Source organism: Rhododendron vialii, chromosome 12a (genome assembly GCF_030253575.1).
Source record: "Rhododendron vialii isolate Sample 1 chromosome 12a, ASM3025357v1".
NCBI classification, from domain to species: domain Eukaryota; kingdom Viridiplantae; phylum Streptophyta; class Magnoliopsida; order Ericales; family Ericaceae; genus Rhododendron; species Rhododendron vialii.
The window spans coordinates 33,249,887-33,269,855 of record NC_080568.1 but is presented as its reverse complement, the minus strand read 5'-3'; the positions used below and the strand labels follow the sequence as shown (position 1 = coordinate 33,269,855).

The 19,969-nt window shown below is 39.3% G+C and overlaps 4 protein-coding genes across 4 annotated transcripts; 3 read left to right on the top strand and 1 right to left on the bottom strand.

The window, feature by feature from the left end:
- Nucleotides 1-1,397: 1,397 nt before the first annotated feature.
- LOC131309871 (uncharacterized) lies at nt 1,398-2,196 on the bottom strand. Its single transcript, XM_058336556.1, has one exon. The coding sequence runs from the start codon at nt 2,131-2,133 to the stop codon at nt 1,570-1,572; it is 564 nt and encodes a 187-aa protein (XP_058192539.1). The 5' UTR covers nt 2,134-2,196; the 3' UTR covers nt 1,398-1,569.
- Nucleotides 2,197-5,424: 3,228 nt separating this feature from the next.
- LOC131309870 (uncharacterized) lies at nt 5,425-6,666 on the top strand. Its single transcript, XM_058336555.1, has 3 exons — nt 5,425-5,613; nt 6,083-6,145; nt 6,251-6,666. The coding sequence occupies exons 1-3, from the start codon at nt 5,542-5,544 to the stop codon at nt 6,440-6,442; spliced, it is 327 nt and encodes a 108-aa protein (XP_058192538.1). The 5' UTR covers nt 5,425-5,541; the 3' UTR covers nt 6,443-6,666.
- Nucleotides 6,667-12,147: 5,481 nt separating this feature from the next.
- On the top strand, nt 12,148-16,984 carry LOC131309869 (CASP-like protein 3A1). The gene is made up of 3 exons (XM_058336554.1): nt 12,148-12,687; nt 15,570-15,705; nt 16,576-16,984. Exons 1-3 carry the CDS (start codon nt 12,419-12,421, stop codon nt 16,789-16,791), a joined length of 621 nt encoding a protein of 206 aa, XP_058192537.1. The 5' UTR covers nt 12,148-12,418; the 3' UTR covers nt 16,792-16,984.
- A 1,191-nt stretch (nt 16,985-18,175) lies between these two features.
- Nucleotides 18,176-19,267, top strand: LOC131309868 (early nodulin-like protein 7). The gene is made up of 2 exons (XM_058336553.1): nt 18,176-18,450; nt 18,584-19,267. Exons 1-2 carry the CDS (start codon nt 18,258-18,260, stop codon nt 18,976-18,978), a joined length of 588 nt encoding a protein of 195 aa, XP_058192536.1. The 5' UTR covers nt 18,176-18,257; the 3' UTR covers nt 18,979-19,267.
- The last annotated feature ends 702 nt before the right edge of the window (nt 19,268-19,969 follow it).

Genomic DNA, 19,969 nt, shown 5'->3' with positions numbered 1-19,969 from the left:
CATTCGGACTCAAGTGGTGGTGGTGTACACATTTCCCCCACCGGCCAATTGCCAAAGAAAAACTCAAAAAGAAGCGACGGCGCTGCTTTTACTTTTCAAGTGTACAAGAAAAAGAAAACGCATACGTAAGAAAAAAGATGGTTAGATTTTGGAGAGAAGAGCTCGGTACGTAAAGGTGCACTTCAGTTAACATATATAGTGGATTCAGATTTTTAGAAAGAGTACTGCTATCAGTACCGACCGAAATGTAGGAAAATCGTATCGACAATCACGTCGGGTCTTCTCCGGCCATCGGACGGCTGATTCGATCCATCCAAATTTTTTTTAAAAAAAAACGAGGGATCTATTGTGGGAATCAACGACATTCGACATGTGCAGAGTGCTTGATCTAAACACCCTATTTTTCGTGTATACATGTGTATATATATATATATATATATATATATATACATGAAAAAGAGAGTATTTAGATCAAGCACCCTACACACATCGGATACCGTTGATTCCAATGAGGGCCCTTCGGTTTTTTTTTTTTAAATTTTTGGACGGCTCGAATCAGCCATCCGGTGGCCGAAAACGGCCCGGCACGGCCGTCGGTACGATTTTCCTACGTTTTTGATCGGTACCTATAGAATTTTCGTTTTACAAAACAAACATGATTAGGATTTAATTATTTAACCACCCGTGGGCTTGCCTCAGCGGAAGGAGAAGGCTTGCCTAGCATTGAGCAGGTTTCGACTCAACTCCAGAGTTGTTACAGCGATTTACACGGCGGGTCGGGACAGTGATTTGCTTTATGAATGAGTCCAATTAGTGACTCTCTTGTGGGTTAATTCATTTGTCAGAAAAAACTTACCGGGAGTACTAAAACATAGTGGATATAATTGCAAAAAACAAAAAGTGGATTCACGCCAGATATATAAATATTTTTTTTGGACATGGTCATAAGAAGGATTCACGCCAGATTGTGTCGTTGGATTTGATGGCACTGTTATTATCGCGTACGGGCATTTAGAGAGCTCGGACTAGTTTAATATCGAGGTGTTCAATCGAGCTCCATTTGTTTACTAATTAAACAAGCCTCTATAGGCTAGTCGAGATTTTATAAATGAGCACTAACTCGTACTCGACTCATTTGCTAAACGAACTTAAAATCCGAGCTCAAGTCTGACTCGTTTATTGACAATCTAAGTCTCGAGGTACTTGTGAACAACTCGATACATAGGACTTAAGCTTTGGTCCCAGTGTAAATGTGGAGGGATGTCTCACAGATAATTGCGTGATATTGAGGAAGATATTTTATTATTATTATTTTCAGTGCTTCGGAATATTATTTTATATCAATTATGTGACATAATAGTATATCTCCAGTAAAGAATGGTAAATCTGCAAACATCTTTTTTGATGGGAAAATAACAATTTAATTCCTCATACTTCTCTCATTTAGTACATCGATAAATTATTGAGAAATACAACAGTAATAACCCATAAACATGCAAACATTTTAATTGGCCACCAACAATTAATTAATTGTCCAAGAAATTATAACATGAAAGATTAATTCTTTCTTCAACGTAAAGCCTTTTCGTTTTGTTTCCTCAAGTCATTGTAAAACCTCACTATAAAATCCTCCGCAGCCTCGTCCACTTGGCCCTCCACGTCAACAACTTCCGGCAACGGCGACGGCGAGTCCGTTATCCTCAGCTGCCTCACCACTCCAAACCCCGGCATCTCCAACACCTTCTTAACGCCGCTAGCGGCCGTCGCGACATCGTCCTCCACTTCCGGAGCGTGATCATCGCACGCTCCGGAGCGGCGTTTGTTGCGTTTGCCGAGGTGGAAGTGGAAGGACGCGGCGGGGCTGTCGCTGCAGCTGAACTCGTACTCGTCGCGCGGGGTCGGGAAGGACAGGTGTCCATCGTGCTGCGAGAGGTGGTCGGAGGCAGCGGTGGAGTGGTGGTGGAGCATGAGTTTGAGCATCGCCGCCTTCCCTGCGATCTTGCCCCGTTTCAACATCATGTTGAGATTGACGATCAGTTTTCCCTTTGATATGCCTTTCCTTAGCATGTAGTACATCACACGAACAAGGTTCCATAGCTTCTTTGCTACCACCTGTACATTTGTTTGTTCCATCTTCAGAGAGAGAGAGAGAGAGAGAGAGAGAGAGAGAGAGAGAGAGAGAGAGAGAGAGGTTTTTGAGTTGGTAGAAGCAAAGGAGAGAGCTGAATATATAGGAAGCCGAAGAGGAAGAGGGCATACTATAAAGAGAGAAACTTTTTCATAGCGGAGCTGTGAAATTAATTTACGGCGCTTAATCGTGCGCGTCAAAAAGTTCGAATTTTGAAAAAACTATTCGCCAGAAAAGTTTAAGCTAATAATTTTTTTTAAAATTCAAACCATTAATTGTGAAAACGGATGACTGAAATTGCACGAAGCCATAAATGAGTTTCTATGCTATAAAATGTTAAATATTAAAGTAGTACCAACTAAAGTAGTGTTGCCTCGTTGGAGGAAGTATTAATTTTATGGGCTCAATATTCTTAGTGGGGGCTAAGTAGTGGTAACATGAGTTCAAACGCATGATCAATGAGTTTCATATTACTAGTTGGAGACCTAACTAAACCACTTTACTTGCTTCTCCATTAAGAATCAAAGCAACCAAAGTTCTACTTCTATTACTTTTTCAAAAATTGTTACTTGCACAATCGTTGTGTTGGTTGCGTGCGTAATTCTGACCATCCAGATGTATTTGGACCGTCCAAGGAAAAGTTTAACTTTTATGAGGAAGAGTTTGAGCGAATCCTGACCAATTATTACAGCAACGGATAACTAAAGATTGGTTGTGTGTTGTATTTTACACAACCGTTGTATGTGTAGCACTTTTGTTACTTTCTCTCGATTTGTTAGGACATGGGTGAATGCAAAGTTTTAATTACATTCAAGAAACAGAATAAATGTTGGGTCTTTGCTTTTTTTGGTAAGTGAATAGAAGTTGGGTCTTAATACAATGCCGGATGACCCATATATCGCTTATGCTCCGATATATATGGCTTTTATGCGAGTTTGAGTTCACTCAATTTGATTTGGGCTCTAGTGATGTAGTGTGATCGATCTCTATGATTATTCTCCAACGCTTTCAGCCTTGTGCACGTAATTAATGACGGATTATTGCATTGTACCAACTCCTAATTCGGGATATCCAATTTTTTTTTTAGGGAAAAACAAGAAGGTCATCATATAATTCATTACTGTACCCGTCCACCCAGGCTGGGCTATCTGTATTTCAAGTTTCAAAATTCAAATGATCAGTAGTTTGGTTCTCTCTTTTCTTTTTGAATGGATTGCATTAGGCCCGGAGAGGAGTTCTCAAAATTTTGGGAATTCCAAAAGGCAAAGAATAGGGCATTCGGGTCGGGGCTTATAAATGCAAGCCAAAAATATGAAAGAAAGATCTTCTTTTCGCAAACAAAACAATTAGGAAATTTACTTTAAAAGCCTTGAACAAAACAATGTGTTTGATTTGTTTTTTTGCCTTTTGACCACTTTAGCCAAATTGAATAGAGAAAAAAAGATCGCGGCTGTAAAGTCACACTATCGACAATCAAATTTAATATTTTAAATAAAATTCCACTAACCAAAATTAATAAAAATTCACTAATTTGCATGTATTGCCCTTTTTTTGTTAACACTTGATGTCCCCAGAGAGATGCTCTGAGGTTAGATTGGGTGCTATCAAGATAGAATGGGTAGTGCCAAGGAGGTCAAGAGTTCAACTCCTCCTCTAAGTGTTATTCTATATATTCTAACAATATTGACTTTCGCCGATAAAAAAGTAAAGATTGATTTGGTTCGTGGTGTTGGGGTAAAGAGTTATTATAGAAGAGAGTAAATAATTAACTATTGTATAAGGGTTAGTTTTTTTTTTTTTTCCTGTAAAAAAATCAATTTTTGCTGATTCCTTAATTTTAATTTTAAAATAAGCAAATTTGCAACTTAAAAATACAATTAGGAAAGAGTTCAGAAAGTCTCCAACACAAAAAGGCACAAAAGTTGATTATATATATGGTGCAATAATATTGCAATTGATCACATGTTAATGATGATTTAACTTTGGACGAAACATGAAAGCACATGCCGCAGTACCTAGCTAGATTCGATTAGTTGTTTCCATGCATTTCAAAGTATGCCAAGAAAGAAAGGCTGGTAGCTAGTGGCATTGGGTATTGGTCGATCTTTCTTCTTTAATTTGTTGTTACCAGCTTGTAGCTTTTTCTTGGAAAGTTGCAAAAGAAAAATGGCTCTTCTTGTGCTTAACTTTTGGTTACATCTCTTCCACTGCGAGAAATTTCTCCGTGCCGGGTGGATACATCCCACGTGGTATCTATTTGACACATCCGAGCCGTCCAATACACTTTTGGACGGCTCTGATTGAAACTCTCTCTCCTCTCGTCTCAATACTTTCTCTCTCCAAATCCGTCTCAATACTTTCTCTCTCCAAATCCGAGCTGTCCAAAAATGCAATGGACGTGGTACCCACCCGGCACTGAAAATTTTCCTCTTCCACTGCACAGAACGAATCAAGCAAACGGATCTGGGGCAGATCCTACGTACCCAAGTTTCAAAATTATTGAGGAATAGTATTACTATATATTACACACTTTTTAAGTTCCCCCATCCAACAATGAAATTACGGGTACGTCCCTGGAACCGAGAGGAGTTAATTGTTCAATTGATTGTTCAAATTTAGTTTGAAAAATAAACAATTTGAAAAAATATTACAATATTATCTTATTTATGAGATCACAAGTCGAGCTCAAATGATTTTAAATTTTAATCGAGCCAACCACAAGTAGTTCCAATTCTGGTTTGTACATACAAGCCGAATGATTCAAGTGTTATTTGTTCAAACTTTGATTCAAGTAAATTTTCGAAGACAAGTTTAATTTGTCGTCACCGAAGGGTGTCGCTACCGAAGGGTGTCGCTGGAGGTGTTTTTAAACTATATCAAACTTTTTGGCACTATAGCGGACACGAGCTCGAACAAGTCTTTGGTTTATTTCCTAAACTTCAGTATTTTGGCAGATACTATTACAGGATGCTGATTGATCGTCTTGGAAATCTTTTATCCAAAATCCCGATTGGTACACCCATCTGGCTAGCTACCAACTGGTGGTGAGGAATCACCGCCCTATCTGTACCAGCCAATTGAAGGTAGAAGGTATTACCCCCGTGAATTTTTATGAGAGCTTGTAACAATCAAAAGGACAGAAAAGTAAATGAAATTTTGAGGAGAAGAGAGAAGTAGCACGAGATTTGAATGAGATGGGCCTTTGTTTTCTAACCCCTAGTTTCTCTGCAATTAGGTCAAAAGAGACTCCGTGAATTTTGACAAGAACAAGGGATCTGTTTTTGGGTATAAAATGGGGCAAGTTCGTGTGGGAGAGGTTAAAAACTTTACAACATTATTGGGTAAAGGTTAATGGGCTGCAAGCCATTGCTTTTGTATGAGAGCTTTGGGCTGTTGTTTTTGTTGTTGGATCCATGGCTAAACCTTGCTGTTCTATTGAGATGGAGCCTAGGACCTTGAATGAAGGACTGATGACCCATGCCAGGGTACGCCTCTCTCTCTCTCTCTCTCTTCAACACAAGGACTGATGATCCATGGCTAAACCTTGCTGTTCCATTCAAAATATTTTTAAGAAATAGGAGACGAAGAACAGGTCATGATTAGTCCTTTTAGTAGAACTCTGAGAATCACATCATATTGAAGTCTATCACAGATTATAAAAACAATTTTAGTGCGTACTCAAAAAAAAATCACCAAGAATTTAACTTATAATTGTGTTCTGTAGATCGGATTCACTTTGAGTACGTTCCTGACTACACATATTTTTCCTCTGCTTGAAGAAGACGTTTATGTATTCATTGAAAAAACGGATTGGATGAGAGTTCTTCCACCTCAACTAATCTCCCAAAATTTACTTGTTTAACTTCCTCTTCAGTGGTGTTTAATTTTTTGGGTAGCTAAAAAGATTTTTGATTTCAAATTTTGGTGTGGCCTGTTGATGGTTTCATGATGCAGGAAGCAGCAGTTGACATAGTTCAAAAAAATGAGCCGAATGAAGCCTCTAGTATTTTCATGAAGGTGTGCATCCATAACGCAAAATGAACGACATATATATGACACTATATTTTGGTCTAACTTATAAATTTGATTTCAGAGGCGCTTACAAAATGCTTAAAAATGCAGGGACTGGAACCCGTTGTGAGAATTAAGGAGACGGTTCAGATTGTGCAAAGGGGTGATTCAATTCACAAACTAGTTGAGAACGAACAAAAGACCGAAATCACTGAAACAACTTGCCAATGTGTGTGCAATCCTGGCATTATGGAATCACCAGATCTCGTCGAGCTTAAGGAGCCTCTTTCAGCTCCATTTTAGTAAATACACAATGACATAGAAGTGATTTATTTCTAAAGACTGATCAAGGTTTGGGGAATCGATTGTTGTTCATGTGTCCAATGTAATTCATGTGCCATTAGCTCATATATATGTAGCTCTTGTGATTAAGCTACTTGATTTGTAGTGTGCATGTCGATTAATTGCACCCAAGTATATGAAAAATGCCAGACTTCTATATATATATAATTGAAAACGGTCGACTCTACTTTTCTTATTCTCTACATCGTCACTCTTGTCTCAGTTACGAAAGCCCCCAAATCAATCTCTCTCTCTCTCTCTCTCTCTCTCTCTCTCTCTCTCTCTCTCTCTCTCACGCGAGCGCACACACACCCACTTCATGGCGGGGGAGAATGTCACGACTCAGTCATTTTGACAAATAGTACCTGACATCCACCCATGCTACCAAGACATAGAGTTTTTCTAGACCTTTCTAGAGTTTCCAAGAGCATTGTTGAAGCCTAGAGGATTCTAATTTCAAGAAACTATCTCACTAGAAAAATCTAGATTATTGTATATAATTCTAGACTTGTAAATACATTTATAGAAAATCCTATATTAGAATAGTGGAGAAGCTTTTAGAGTGTGTGTTAGACTTTTACATCGGTGTATAAATAGGTGAGAGCCTCATTTGCCCAGACAACTTACAGCTTTTGTAATCTCAAGTTCTAGTGAATCGAATTCTCTCCCTACAAATCTCGAGTACTTCTAACTCTTCAACCTACGAGCTTCTATTGAGCCAAACATAAGTCAATCTCACGCTTGGTTCATTTTAACTCCTATATCCATAGGTGATCGATTGGATGCTGCCAAATGCAAGGGCAATACCTCATCTGCCTGATTAGGCCCGACACATTTGCCTTGGTTTGGCAACACAATTCACACCTGAATGAGTTTTGGCCAAGTCATTGTCAGGATAATACAATATCATTGCAGGATATTATTTATGGATTGGTTTTGAGGCGTCCATATTTTATCCCTCGGACGATGTCCAAATAATACCCCTCCCCCTTCATTTCAACTACAAAATAATCTTATCACTTCATTTTATTCCTCATCCAAACCAACTACTTTTTTATCTACCTTTTTTAATACATCATCCAAGCCAATTATTCTTTTATCCATCCTCCATGAAAGTCACATTATACTCAATATAACTCGAAGTTGTGGCATTTAGATTCTATCTTCGGTATTGTATTTGATTATGTGCAAGCACTTTTACCCTTAGGGCATGGTGTCTATAGAAAATGCAACAGTCGTATCTATTACAACACACGAAGAACTAAAGAGTATCATTTAGAGAGGATTTGAATGTCTTCATACAACTAGAACTTTAATGAATGAGGAGATCGAGTTCTAGATCCCATTTGATTCTTTCTATTGTTGTTGAGAGCACTGACCTCCAATCTCAAGCCATCGCTAAGGGAAAGGTACTTATCATTACTGTTGAAACTACCTTTTTCATTGAATTATATTATGTGGTGCTTCCTCCCTCCATTTTTGTTAGTCCATTTTGGAACTTATGTACTTTTTGTTAGTTAGGGAAAGGTATATCCTTTCTTGTTCCTTTGTTCATCACCTTATAAAGTTGGATTTGATATCTAACAGTGCCCCAAAAATTCCCGCTTTTAAAACTATTTTTAGTGATTTATGAAGGCTAGTTTTAGAAAATTAGACAAATTATTTTTTACGTTTTAAAAGGATGGAATATTTGGGGACATCTCAAAATGCAATAGGACTAATTAAAAGGGGGGGGGGGGGGGGGGGGCAGGGGGGGTGGGTTTAAAAAGAGTACTCTTGCGCTTGTTTGTTTTGTGGGCAATTCATCCATTCAATTACTTTTGTAGGTTACTTTCTTTGATGATTAAAAAAAAAATCTATTTGTCTCCAGCTAAGCTTCATCGATTCTAAGAGAGTGAAGAAGTCGGGGTCTTCGGGTAGTTCGCTCAAAGAAGCTCAAAGCATCAACAAGTCTCTTTCAGCACTTGGGATGTTATTAGTGCTCTCTCGTTTGGCAATCAACACATACCATACAGGAATCACAAGTTGACGATGTTGATGAGTGATTCCCTCAGTGGTAATGCTAAGACTGCTATGTTTGTGAATCTGTCTCCCGCTGAGTCCAACTTGGACGAGTCTTGCGATTCCCTAAAGTATGTGTTCTCTTAGAAGAGATGCAAGAGGAACGGTCAACCATAGATAAGGCAAATAGAGAATGGATTTCACCATTATCCAATAATGTAGCTCTCGTAATTAAGCTACTTGATCTGTAATTAAGATTTTGCAATTGACAAGCCCTTGATTAAATACACGAATAAAGTCTATACGTTTGTAATTAGCACAGGGAATAGTCATAGATCCCTATTAATATTTGTGATGCATCAACGGAGTACCATTGCTCTGGTAGCGTGCGTATTGAATCTGTACACACCCGAATTTGTAAAAAATAAATGCTAGACTTATATCATTGAAACTCTTTCAACCGTCGACTCATGCTTTTCTTATTCTCTATATATATATCATTGGAAACCTTAAAAAGTTGCATAATTTTCACACTTGTGAAGGTCAGTGAACAAAATCGCACTCGATAAATACACGATCATGGAATTGCATAACGGTTGAGGATTCGTGTCATTGAATTGAATGACAGTGATCAGGTTTTCTATTTTTGGTGTTGCTAAATGCTTCTGTGAAGTGTGATGTCTACCCCGTGGGATCTCATGCGGTGGATGATCCCATCAAATTAAACTCTATCTCTGCATTCCAATTTCCAGAGTTCCTGATTTTTTTCACATACGATATGATTCCGAGATGTCGCTGAAGAGGACAATCTCTCGTAGTCAAAATTCCTGTCCAGTGTATTTCCACCTTCAAACAAGCAGAAATTTAAATGTTGGAGCTCAAAACCAGGGGTGTTCGTTAAGTTATTGGTGGTTTAATTGGAAGCACATTTCGAGGAAGAATATAAGGAATTTGTTGTTTTTTCTGAGGTAAAAAAATCTCCGCACGCGCGCAGTAGCAACGGGTGAATAATTACCAAAAAATAACTTGTTCATGTTTGTTCGTTGAGTTTTAAACGAGCTCGATAAATTTCTGATGACCGAGCCTGCCTAGATTTAAGTCAAACTTGAGTTTGTTAACGAGTCAAAAATATCAGACAAATATGCTCTCATACATATCTAGAACTTGCAAATGATCATGAAATTAATTATTTTGCACAAGAATAAGTTCATAGATAAATAAAATATAAAGACATATAAGTATATAACTTTATTAGTCCACTCCCCGTGAGGACTCCCTTACATAAGCTATGTAAGGACTTCTGTTATTAGCCGTTGGATCGTGTTTTCAATGGTCCAGATGTGCGGATGGGCATAAACCATTTTTGACCGATCATAAATGGTTTATGCCCATCCGCTTATCCGGACCATTGAAAACACGATCCAACGGCCCTTATTATAAGTCCTTACATAGCTTATGTAAGGGAGTCCTCACACGAAGTGGACTCTTTAAGTTTATAGTACCAAGTTCTAAAATTTTCAATCGGCACTAATATAAGTTTATACATATATAAGTTATACAAGGTTAGACATAAATATATGAAATTCTCATGACATAAATATACTTTAGGTTCGCAAGTCTAATTGAGCCGAACATTGTCAGGTTCAAGTTTAGTTCATTTATCAAACGAGCCTAAATTTTGTATAATTAAATAGACGATCATGGATATTTCAACTTAAAAACTATTGACAGAATCCAGACCGTTCGTTTTATAAACCAAAAATCAATTTTCGATATACATATAGATGTCCGATAAAACTGGTTTTTTGCATGAATACACTATTCTACGAGCTCTATAAGATGAACGATTCAGATAATCACAATAAATATATAATAAGTCCACAAATGGCGGTGACGAAAAATCTCGTAGTTTTTGCCCCATCCGGAGAGAACTCTTTCTCCAAAATTCACAGTTTCATAATGGAGTACTAGTTATTTGTTGCATTGGTAATTGACAAAGCCTATGTACTGTGAGAAACACCTTAAAAGATGTGTGTAAAAATTTCCGAGGCCACTGTTTTCAGTCACGGGCACTGCCTCTTTCAACCACCGTATCCCCCACGTGTCTCCAGGCATCAGACAACCCGGTAACCCACACTGACATATCCCCCCATCCCCATGGACTCAGGGGGAAGGGACAGCAGCGTTCTGTCCCGGCCCAGGGGCCCCCGCTCCGGGCTTGGTTTGACGATCGGAAACGTTCACTTTGTAGAGCTCGTCGAGTTGAACAAGTGTTCAAAAAAATCAGTTTGATCGGATATCTTTAAGTGCCTAATCGGAACACATATAACTTGCCAATAATGGGTTCTAGTAGATTTGATCCAGTGTTTCGGATCCATTCTTTTCAAGACAAAAAGGTTCCGATCAGGTACTTAAAGATATCCGATCAAACTGATTTTTAACATACTTGTTCAACTCGACGAACTCTACGAAGTGAGCGTTTCCGATCGTCGGACTAAGACCGGAGCGGGGCTCCCTGTGCCGGGACAGCACGCTGCTGTCCCTTGAAGGGGCAGCAGCCCCCCTAGTCCCATCCCCATCCCCATCCCTCCCTCCGCAGAGATTTTTCACTGCCGAGCGAGTATATCCAATGTGGTACTTGCTTGGTACATTCGAGCCGTCCGATGCATTTTTGGATGGTTCGGATTGAAACTCTTTCTCTCCTCTCACCCCAATACTTTCTCTCTCATTTTCTCTCTCCAAATCTGAACTGTTCAAAAATGAAATGGACAGCTCGGATACGCGAGTGAACACCATGTGATACCCACTCGGCACTGAAAATTTTTCCCTCCCTCCCCCATTTAAGGAATTGGTGAAATCACAATTTTGGACGCAGATTTCGATCATGGGTCTACCATGCATTATGTGAATTCACGTGCATTGAGTTATTTTAGGGGTCCAAGTTAGAAGAGGAGCGGAGTCAAGCCAAGCCAATCTTAGCTTTATGGTTTTCGAGTTTGAGCAAGCTCAATTTGATTACTAAACAAGTCTCTATAAATTAAACGAGCCAAGCAGTTTGAGCTTATACATATGAACAGAGCTCTGGCTAACTCAAGTTCGATTTATTTACTAGCTTAACATAATATATTTCAATGTTCGATCAATTTTTTTTATTTTTAAAAATTGCAAAATAAACAGTTATAAAATGTAAAGTCAAAAAAAATAAAACCATTTGAATAATTACTTTGTTTGGTCTGGGTTTTGAAGAGGTTTTTTTTTTTTTTTTTTTTAGAGTAATGAGTAAAAAGAGATAAATAGAGAAATAAAAATAAAAAATAAAAAATATTATTAGAAACCATGTGCAGAAACAAATATTAGGATTTTTGGCCTAAACCAACACATTCTGTTGGAATTAGGGTCAACAAGATGTATTCCTGTAGACGTGAGTTTTACTACTGTTAGGGAGAGGAGCTACTGCTACTCCCACCCACCTGAGATCTTCTGTATCCAGAAAATTGGTTTGTCTATGTACCGAGATGTTTTGACTTTTGAGTCATTAAATTGTGCGAGTTTTTTTCATTCTTATGTTTATAAAGTTTAATTAAGTGATCCAATGGTCGAAAAGTAACCGAAACAAAGGTACAAAGAATTTGATTCCACTCCCACTCTAAAGAGAAATTTTTCGGTGCCGGATGGGTATATTTCATCCGTTCGGCACATCCGGACCGTCCAACACATTTTTGGACGGCCTTGACACTTTCTCTCTTCAAATTTGAGCCGTCTATAAACACAATGGACGGTTCGGATGCGCTGACCGGACACCGTGTGGTACCTACTCGCTCGGCACTGAAAATTTGCTCCACTTTAAAACCCCTTGCTCACCTACTAACTGGGTCTGACGAAAACAAATCCCCCAAAGCATTTTTAAGAGAAGAGAAGTAGAGAGAGAATCGTGTGATGAAGGAGGGGCTAAAGACAACGGCGGGGGAGGACGGGGCACAGCTGCCGGAGAGTAATGGCACATTCGTGTCCACGGCGAGACCTGACCACTGCCAGAAAGCCCGCCGGAAACACGACGTCACGCTGGTGGTTATGAGGGTTGCGTCCGTTTTGAGCTCAGTTGCTGCGGTCTGTCTCATGGTGACGGCGAAGGAAGGCTCCACAATGTCTATCTTTGGGTTTAGCCTTCCCATCTACTCCAACTGGTCTTACTCCGACTCCTTCGAGTAAGCTGATCACGCTTTAACACCCAATCCTTTTACCAATGCTGTTTTACGTAATTATCTCCAAAATCTCAGTCTTTCTCATCTAATTTTGTTTTGATTAATTACGTGGAGCTACGACTGGAGTTCTACTATTTTCTTTTTCACCTTTTTGTTAGGGCCGTTTCCGGTAAGCTACTTGTAGTCAAGTTGTTTTCAACAAACTAAAGAAAATGTGTTGCATGGGTATTTGTGAGAGAAAATGTGTTGGATGTATTAGTTTTGTGAAAACAATTTAACTTTTGACAAAAAATTATAATTTAGTATGAACAATTTCACAAAAGTCAATAAATTGTGGTACAAAAATTTTAGTGGAAACGGGGCCTCCAATTTCTTTCATTCGTTTGTGAGATCAATGAGGGGCTGAATTCAAAACAACATTACTTTGGGGACGTTTTCGGTGAGCTAGAAGTTGTCCACAACTTCTAATAATACTAATACTGTAGCTGTAGCTATTTGTAGTCATGTTTCTATTATACTAAAAGTTGTAGAAAATACGGTAAGTTAGTAGAAGAAAATGTGTTAAATGTTTTAATTTCGTGAAATAACTTAACTTTTGATTAAAAAAATTGAGTTTAGTAAGAATAACTTAACTAGGCATATCAAAAAAAACAAAAAAAGAATAACTTAACTAAAGCCAAAAAATTTAGTAGAGACATGGCCTTGTGGATTTATATGTAAGGATCTAGTCTAATTAACGGGTTATACACGCTTTTTTCATTCAACATACCGTGAAAACTCTCAACTCTTAGATGAACCAATTTATTTAATTAAATGGGTTCGATTGGCACCTGACGGTCAAGACCTGAAACTTAGAAGTTTGTTCCCTCTTTTTGTCTCATGCTCGAAACTTTCCATGTTCATACGGATCGGAGCAATTGCTCCGACTTTAATAGAGTTCCCTGCAAATTAGAGGTAGGATTGGACCTCAAAATTAGTTAAGGTACTCGTAAGCTGACTCAGACATTTGATTTTTAAGAAAAGAACCATGTTTATTACGATTTTCTCAAGTTTTCTCAGTAACTAAAAAACAAAATCAAATGCATTAATTCAGTGCAAAATGTGTCGTCCTAGTGTAATGATTTGGCATGTCAAAAAAAAAAAAGTAATGATTTGGCATTGGTTTATTTTAGACCAAAAAATGGACCTGCAAAAATGGAATCATACGGAGTTCTCAGTTTGTCTTGTTATATGGTTGGTCGAATTTTAAAGCGACGATGTAACCCTTGGGCCCCATTGGCGACAAATTAACCGGCCTCTTTCCTGCTTCACGGAAATAAACCAGAAACAGTGAACACACCCGTGATTGTTTAATCTTTACCAAGCCAAATCGAACCCAATTCAACCGAGCCTTATGTCTCAATCACTTGGGGTCGACTACATGAAACCGGCTACATGATTGTTAATCTTTACAATTGGGAAAATTTCTTCCATGCTCCCAAGTGGTGTGGGAGGTGGGAGCATGATGTTTCCATTGATTATGGACCTTTAGATTGAAAAGTATGTAAATCACGTTCGTTTGATCAAACCACCCACAAAATGTATGGTATATTTGCTAAAAACGAGATGGGTTTACTATTTTTCGGCCAAAAATTCACAATATTACTTACCATAAAAACATGGTTTGCATATTATTTACAAAGGTAAAACTTACTATGTTATATGACTATACTTACTGGAGTACATTAAATGGCTACATTTATTATTGATATGTTTTGACAATCAATGGTTGAAATCAACGATTAAGATCCACTCATACAATCCAATGATTGGAAACAATTGGGAGCATCACGCTCCCTAACTGCTTTGGAGCATCATAGCCGTTGCTCGCAATTGGTGTACCGAAAAACAAATCAAAAAATCTTTTGACTGGAGACATGGTTGCGTCTGAGTATTTCTCGAATTTCCCCTTCTCCTATTCTGGCTATAACTCAACAATGCTACAAACACGCCTTTAAAAACGCAACTCCGAACACAACTGGGTCTGGAGTTGTGTTTTGAAAGTGAGTTCACTCTTCTTAGATTTTCTGTAACTCCATAGCCACAGGAAGCTCATCTTTGTGATGATCTGTCCATTTATTGGTTCCAAAGGAGCTTTGTCAAAGCCATTTTATGACTTGAATGTACCGAAATGGCATCGGTTTAGTGACATTTTGGTACATTCTCAAATCAAAACCACTGCATTAAAACCTATCTCAGTTTCAATGCCTGGATGATATGGCAACTTTGGTAAAGTCAAAGTTGATGCCAAAAATGAGATAAAAGATGGTTTTGACTTGCGGGCAGAGTACCATTTTTTCATGTATTTTGCCAAACTCTGACTTTGGCAGTCTAATGACTCTTGGGTGGACTCGCTCGACTCACCGGTGGACTTGCTCTTAACTATTGTAGATGCTGTGTGACTTGGCGTTATTCAAAAGCTTCTGGGGCCAACTTTTGTTGTTCATTTTATTGATTATAGAAAATTTTGCTACTGTGTTTGCTGTAGCTGTAGCATTTGCTCCTGTGCAAAAAAAGCTGATTATAAGAAGATTACTAGCGAATTTGATGTTTTTGGATTCTGCTTTGAAGAATCAGCTTTTTCCAGATTATAAGTCTTGGCAAACATTCCCTTGGTTTGCAATCTAACTCGCGTCACCCTTTTAAGTAAAGAACTAACAGAGGATTCTAGCACACCATGGGCAAATCTATATGCAACCACTTAAGTTTTCTTTACACCTCTATCAAAGGTCGATATGAATGTTTTACATAGGTGGTCATGTTTGAAGGCACCGCATAGTTCAGAAATGTATGTTGATTAAAAAACAAGTTTGATTAAGTCGATTTTCTGTTTTTGTCCAAAACAGGTATCTGGTGGGAGTGTGTGCTGCTGTTGCAGCTCACTCAGTACTTCAACTGCTCATTAGTACATCGAGGCTGCTGAGGAAGTCTCCGGTGATTCATTCACGGAAACATGCTTGGCTGATTTTTGTCGGAGATCAGGTGAAGTGGTTTCGCCTTGTTTAAAAGTTGAGACCTTCAAAAAAATTTCCAGTCCGATTGCATACGAGGGGAGTGGGCATGGGCTTTAGCCCAGCTTATCGGGGATGTTTATGATTCTCTCTCTTTAAACCTGTGTCATGTTTAGCGCAGCTCTTCTTAAAACTCAGAGCAGCTGTAGCTGTGCGCTATATTTCATTGGCAAAACAAAAATTTGGCTATAGCTCACCAAAAACTCAGCAGAATAAGGAGCTGCACTAGTGAGCCAAAGTTCTTGTCAGTTATTGGCAATGCCATTTGTTGGGTTAAATTTGGTACCAAGTTTCAGCAATGCCAAACCAAGATTGTCACATCACTGTTAACTTTATTCCAATTGTAGAAAGTGAGTAGTTAAGCAAAATGGAATTGAACAATGGAGCAACATTCCTAAAAATTCATGAAACGGCTCTGTAGCATGCCAAGCATTAGCAACGACATTGCCAAAATTGCACCCAAAAAATCGCGGCCAAGAGTAATTCTTCGCGGCCAGATGTAATTCTTTGCGGCAAGGAGTAATTTTTCGCAGCCAAATGTAATTCCTTGCGGCCAGCAGTAATTCTTTGCGGCCATGAGTAATGCTTTGCGGCCATGAGTAATTCTTTGAGGAAATTGCTAGGGCATGGTAACAAATAGCTTAAATAATCTAGAAAATGTACAATTACCTTGATGTTAGAAGGGGGTTCCTGATTCCTCCTCTGGATTAGAGCTTCAAGTTCACAACTTATGTGTTATAAGTACCTTAAATTAGCTTGAAAATGATTATCATCGAGTTTGAGACGAGTCCTTTTAGAAGCTGTACTTAAGCTTCTATAAGTTACTTGAATATTGTTGCAGGCATTTGCATATGCCCTGATGAGTGCTGGATCAGCTGCCTCAGGTGTTACCAACCTCAACCGCACCGGAATCAGACATTCAGCTTTACCAAACTTCTGTAAGCCCTTGCGCAGCTTCTGCGACCGGGTCGCTGTTTCTATTGCCTTCACTTTCGTCAGCTGCTTCTTGCTCGCTGCCTCCGCTGTGTTTGATGTAATCTGGCTATCCAGTTACTGAATTGCCTCGCATCCCACACACTTTTCGTACCCCTCTAAGCATATATCCATGTTTTGGATGTTCTCAGAATCCTGTTTTTATGCTATAGTATCCCTGTTCTAAGAATATATGGTCTTTGTGTTTTTTGATTAGTGGACTGTATGATGAGTCAATTTAGCTAGCCTATTGAAGTTTCTGCACTTTGTTCCTTAAATTTGTAGTCTCATTGGAGATGCTCTTATATTGCGTTTCGTAGGATATTCTGTTGGTATCGTCGTTTTGAACAAGAGTGGAGTTCTGGATTGGGATGGACTTAGTTTAAGTTTCTCCAAAATTCGGAGTACCAACCATCTGCCTTCGAAATTTCCATTCCTGTAATCAGAATGACAATTGGAGTTTGAATTCCTTTGATGATTGTTGGTGCTCCACTTGCAAAGTTTGTCGCTACGTCATTTGTTGAGAGTATGATGGGAAAATGACACATGATACTCCGGAAGCGTCAAATAATAGTAAGTCACCAGAAACAGACAGACTTAAGTTCGAGTGTCGCAATTCCAAATTGTGGTTCTGTTCGCACCATTCTGATTGTAGAAAGAAAAAGAAAAATTGCATTTTTGTTTCATACGAACTACTCAAAAAACACTCATCATGTCCTATCAGAGTCTAAGATAGTATGCAAACAAATGTTTCATATGTGATGTCATATTCTCCATTTCAAGCCAAGCCGTTTATGATATTCACAATTTAACCCTTGATCTAAAGGAAAAATGTCATCGACAGATAGTGGGGAACAGTCCCTTTTTTTTTCTTCTTTTTTATGCCGATTAACCACACTAATCTCTTAATTTCCTCCCATAGCCATTTCCACGCATTTGTGTGAAGTGAGGTGGCACCAAGAACAAATCATTGTCAAGGGTAATCGACATATAGTGGGGAGTAGTCTTCTTTTTTTTCTTTTTTTTTTTAAAATGCCAATTAACCAGATTAATCTCTCAATCTCTTTCTACAGCCATTTCCACATGTTTGCGTAAGGTGAGATGGCCCTAAGAACAAATCGTTGTCAAGGGTAATCAACCCTGCGACCTTGGGGTACTAGTAAGCCCCGCCAAGCCTAGTCGATAAACCACTGCGAAAACCTCCTTCAGGTTCGGGAAATACTCTGTCCTTACCGTAAAGGGTGTTCATGTCATTTTTCCTCAAATTCATGTGGCGCTAAAGTCAGAAATAGAGAACACCCACATCCCCCTATCAGTACGGCTAACTGCTTCACACGATTCCAACAGTTAACTTTCAAAATAACTGCCCTCGTCCACCACGTTCGTACTCCGTTACCCACCCCCCCCCCCCCCCCCCCCTAAATTTCAAATGCCTTATTTATACCCCCCCTGCTTTTCTCAAGTTCCACAAACCAGAAACTTTTCTAGCCTTTTGCTCTACTCCTTCAAGTCTGCTTCCAAATTCGAAAGTGGGAAATTAAGAACGCAAACATGGCTTCTCTTTTCCGTCTCGTCTTTGCCGTTTTCGTGATGATACTATTATCCGCGATAGACAACCCGGTTGGAGCTTCGAAGGAAATCAAGGTCGGTGGCACCGAGGGTTGGCGACAGCCCGGCTTTAACGACTCTGCCATGTACAACCAGTGGGCTGCAAGGCACAGATTCCATGTTGGAGATTCACTGCGTGAGTTTTCACAAATATGGTTGTTACTTTTTTGTTACTTTTTGGACTGGAAATTTGTTAGTACTATTGTTTTCATTTTGTGATTTTGTTTCTTAATGAAGTGTTTTTTTTGTTGTTTTCCATTTTCGAACAGGTTTCCAGTACAAGAACGATTCAGTTCTTGTGGTGGACAAATACGGTTACTTCCACTGCAACACGACCAACCCAATCTCCACATTCAAAGATGGCAGCACCCTTGTCACTATCGAAAGGCCCGGACCCGCGTACTTCATCAGCGGAAACCCCGATCGCTGCAAGAACGGCCAGCGACTGGCGATCGAGGTGATGGGCCTGCACCCGATCGCTCGATCCCCTCCCTCGATTGCCTATCCACCACAATCATACATGGCGGTTTCTCCATCTCCGGTTTCGAGTTCGGGGGAATCAGTTCACATGGCAGCATTGGCAGTGGTTTCGGTCTCAATGGCTCTTGTTACCAGTTTCGTAACTTGTTTGGTGTTCGCACCATATCATTTTCGTATTTGTTAGTTATTAGTCCACAAAACGTACGTTTGTTTCCAGATAAAGCCCAGTGTATCGCGCAGGGCTCGTCTAGAATGAACCTAGTGTTTTGTTCATTTTTTTCTGTGGGATTTTGAGTTCGTAGCATTTATCTTTGAGATGCTTGGTAGCATCTCCCATTCCGGTTATGGGATGGTATTCTTTGAAGTTTGTTTTGTGTTTGATTCCGGATATTCTGGAATAATTTGATTTATAGCATTTGGATTTGAGAAACTACTTATGATTCTCTATTGAACAATCTGCATGGCACTTTTATTGTGTTGGGATATTGGATGTTTTTTTCTAGTGATGTAGCCTAGGTTTGAATTTTGATTGATAATGTTGGTAGGCATGGTGGAATGGGAAAAAAGAAAAGACTTTATTGGATCTAAAATGCTAGAGAATTAAGACACATGTTGAGACACAAACGTATTTCGTACTTGCGGATGCACGGACAGGGGGTGTGTGCTGTGCAGCTTCGGGCTGCACAGCGTGCTGCACGGCCTCCGGCGAGGCTTTTCCGATATCGGTCCGACGATCGGAGACGTTCACCGCGTAGAGCTCGTCGAGTTCTTCACGAGTATCAAAAATCAGCTCGATCAAATATCGTTAAGGGCCTCATCCGAACATATATAACTTGAAAAAAAATGAATCCTAATGGATACGAAACACTGGATCAAAACCACTAAATCCATTTTTTCAGATTATATATGTTCGGATGACGCCCTTAACGATATTTGATCGAGCTAATTTTTGGGACTCGAGAAGAACTCGACGAGCTCTACACGGTGAACGTCTCCGATCGTCGGACCGATGCCGGAAAAGCCTCGCCGGAAGCCGTGCAGCACGCTGTGCAGCACGAAGCTGCACAGCACACACCCCCTGTCCCGGATGCACATACGTTACACAAATGTGTCATGAACTGTCTTCTGCAATTGGGTCAGTTCAAGATAAAATTTTCATAGAGTTTTTGTTGCCA

What these genes read in the sequence shown, in the direction of transcription:
- LOC131309871 (XM_058336556.1), bottom strand. Translation starts at nt 2,133, where the DNA reads ATGGAACAAACAAATGTACAGGTGGTAGCAAAGAAGCTATGGAACCTT.
- LOC131309870 (XM_058336555.1), top strand. Translation starts at nt 5,542, where the DNA reads ATGGCTAAACCTTGCTGTTCTATTGAGATGGAGCCTAGGACCTTGAAT. An exon ending in GACTGATGACCCATGCCAGG is followed by an intron (nt 5,614 to 6,082) that starts GTACGCCTCTCT and finishes TTCATGATGCAG; the next exon opens with GAAGCAGCAGTTGACATAGT. An exon ending in CCTCTAGTATTTTCATGAAG is followed by an intron (nt 6,146 to 6,250) that starts GTGTGCATCCAT and finishes TTAAAAATGCAG; the next exon opens with GGACTGGAACCCGTTGTGAG.
- LOC131309869 (XM_058336554.1), top strand. Translation starts at nt 12,419, where the DNA reads ATGAAGGAGGGGCTAAAGACAACGGCGGGGGAGGACGGGGCACAGCTG. An exon ending in TCTTACTCCGACTCCTTCGA is followed by an intron (nt 12,688 to 15,569) that starts GTAAGCTGATCA and finishes TGTCCAAAACAG; the next exon opens with GTATCTGGTGGGAGTGTGTG. An exon ending in TGATTTTTGTCGGAGATCAG is followed by an intron (nt 15,706 to 16,575) that starts GTGAAGTGGTTT and finishes ATATTGTTGCAG; the next exon opens with GCATTTGCATATGCCCTGAT.
- LOC131309868 (XM_058336553.1), top strand. Translation starts at nt 18,258, where the DNA reads ATGGCTTCTCTTTTCCGTCTCGTCTTTGCCGTTTTCGTGATGATACTA. An exon ending in CCATGTTGGAGATTCACTGC is followed by an intron (nt 18,451 to 18,583) that starts GTGAGTTTTCAC and finishes ATTTTCGAACAG; the next exon opens with GTTTCCAGTACAAGAACGAT.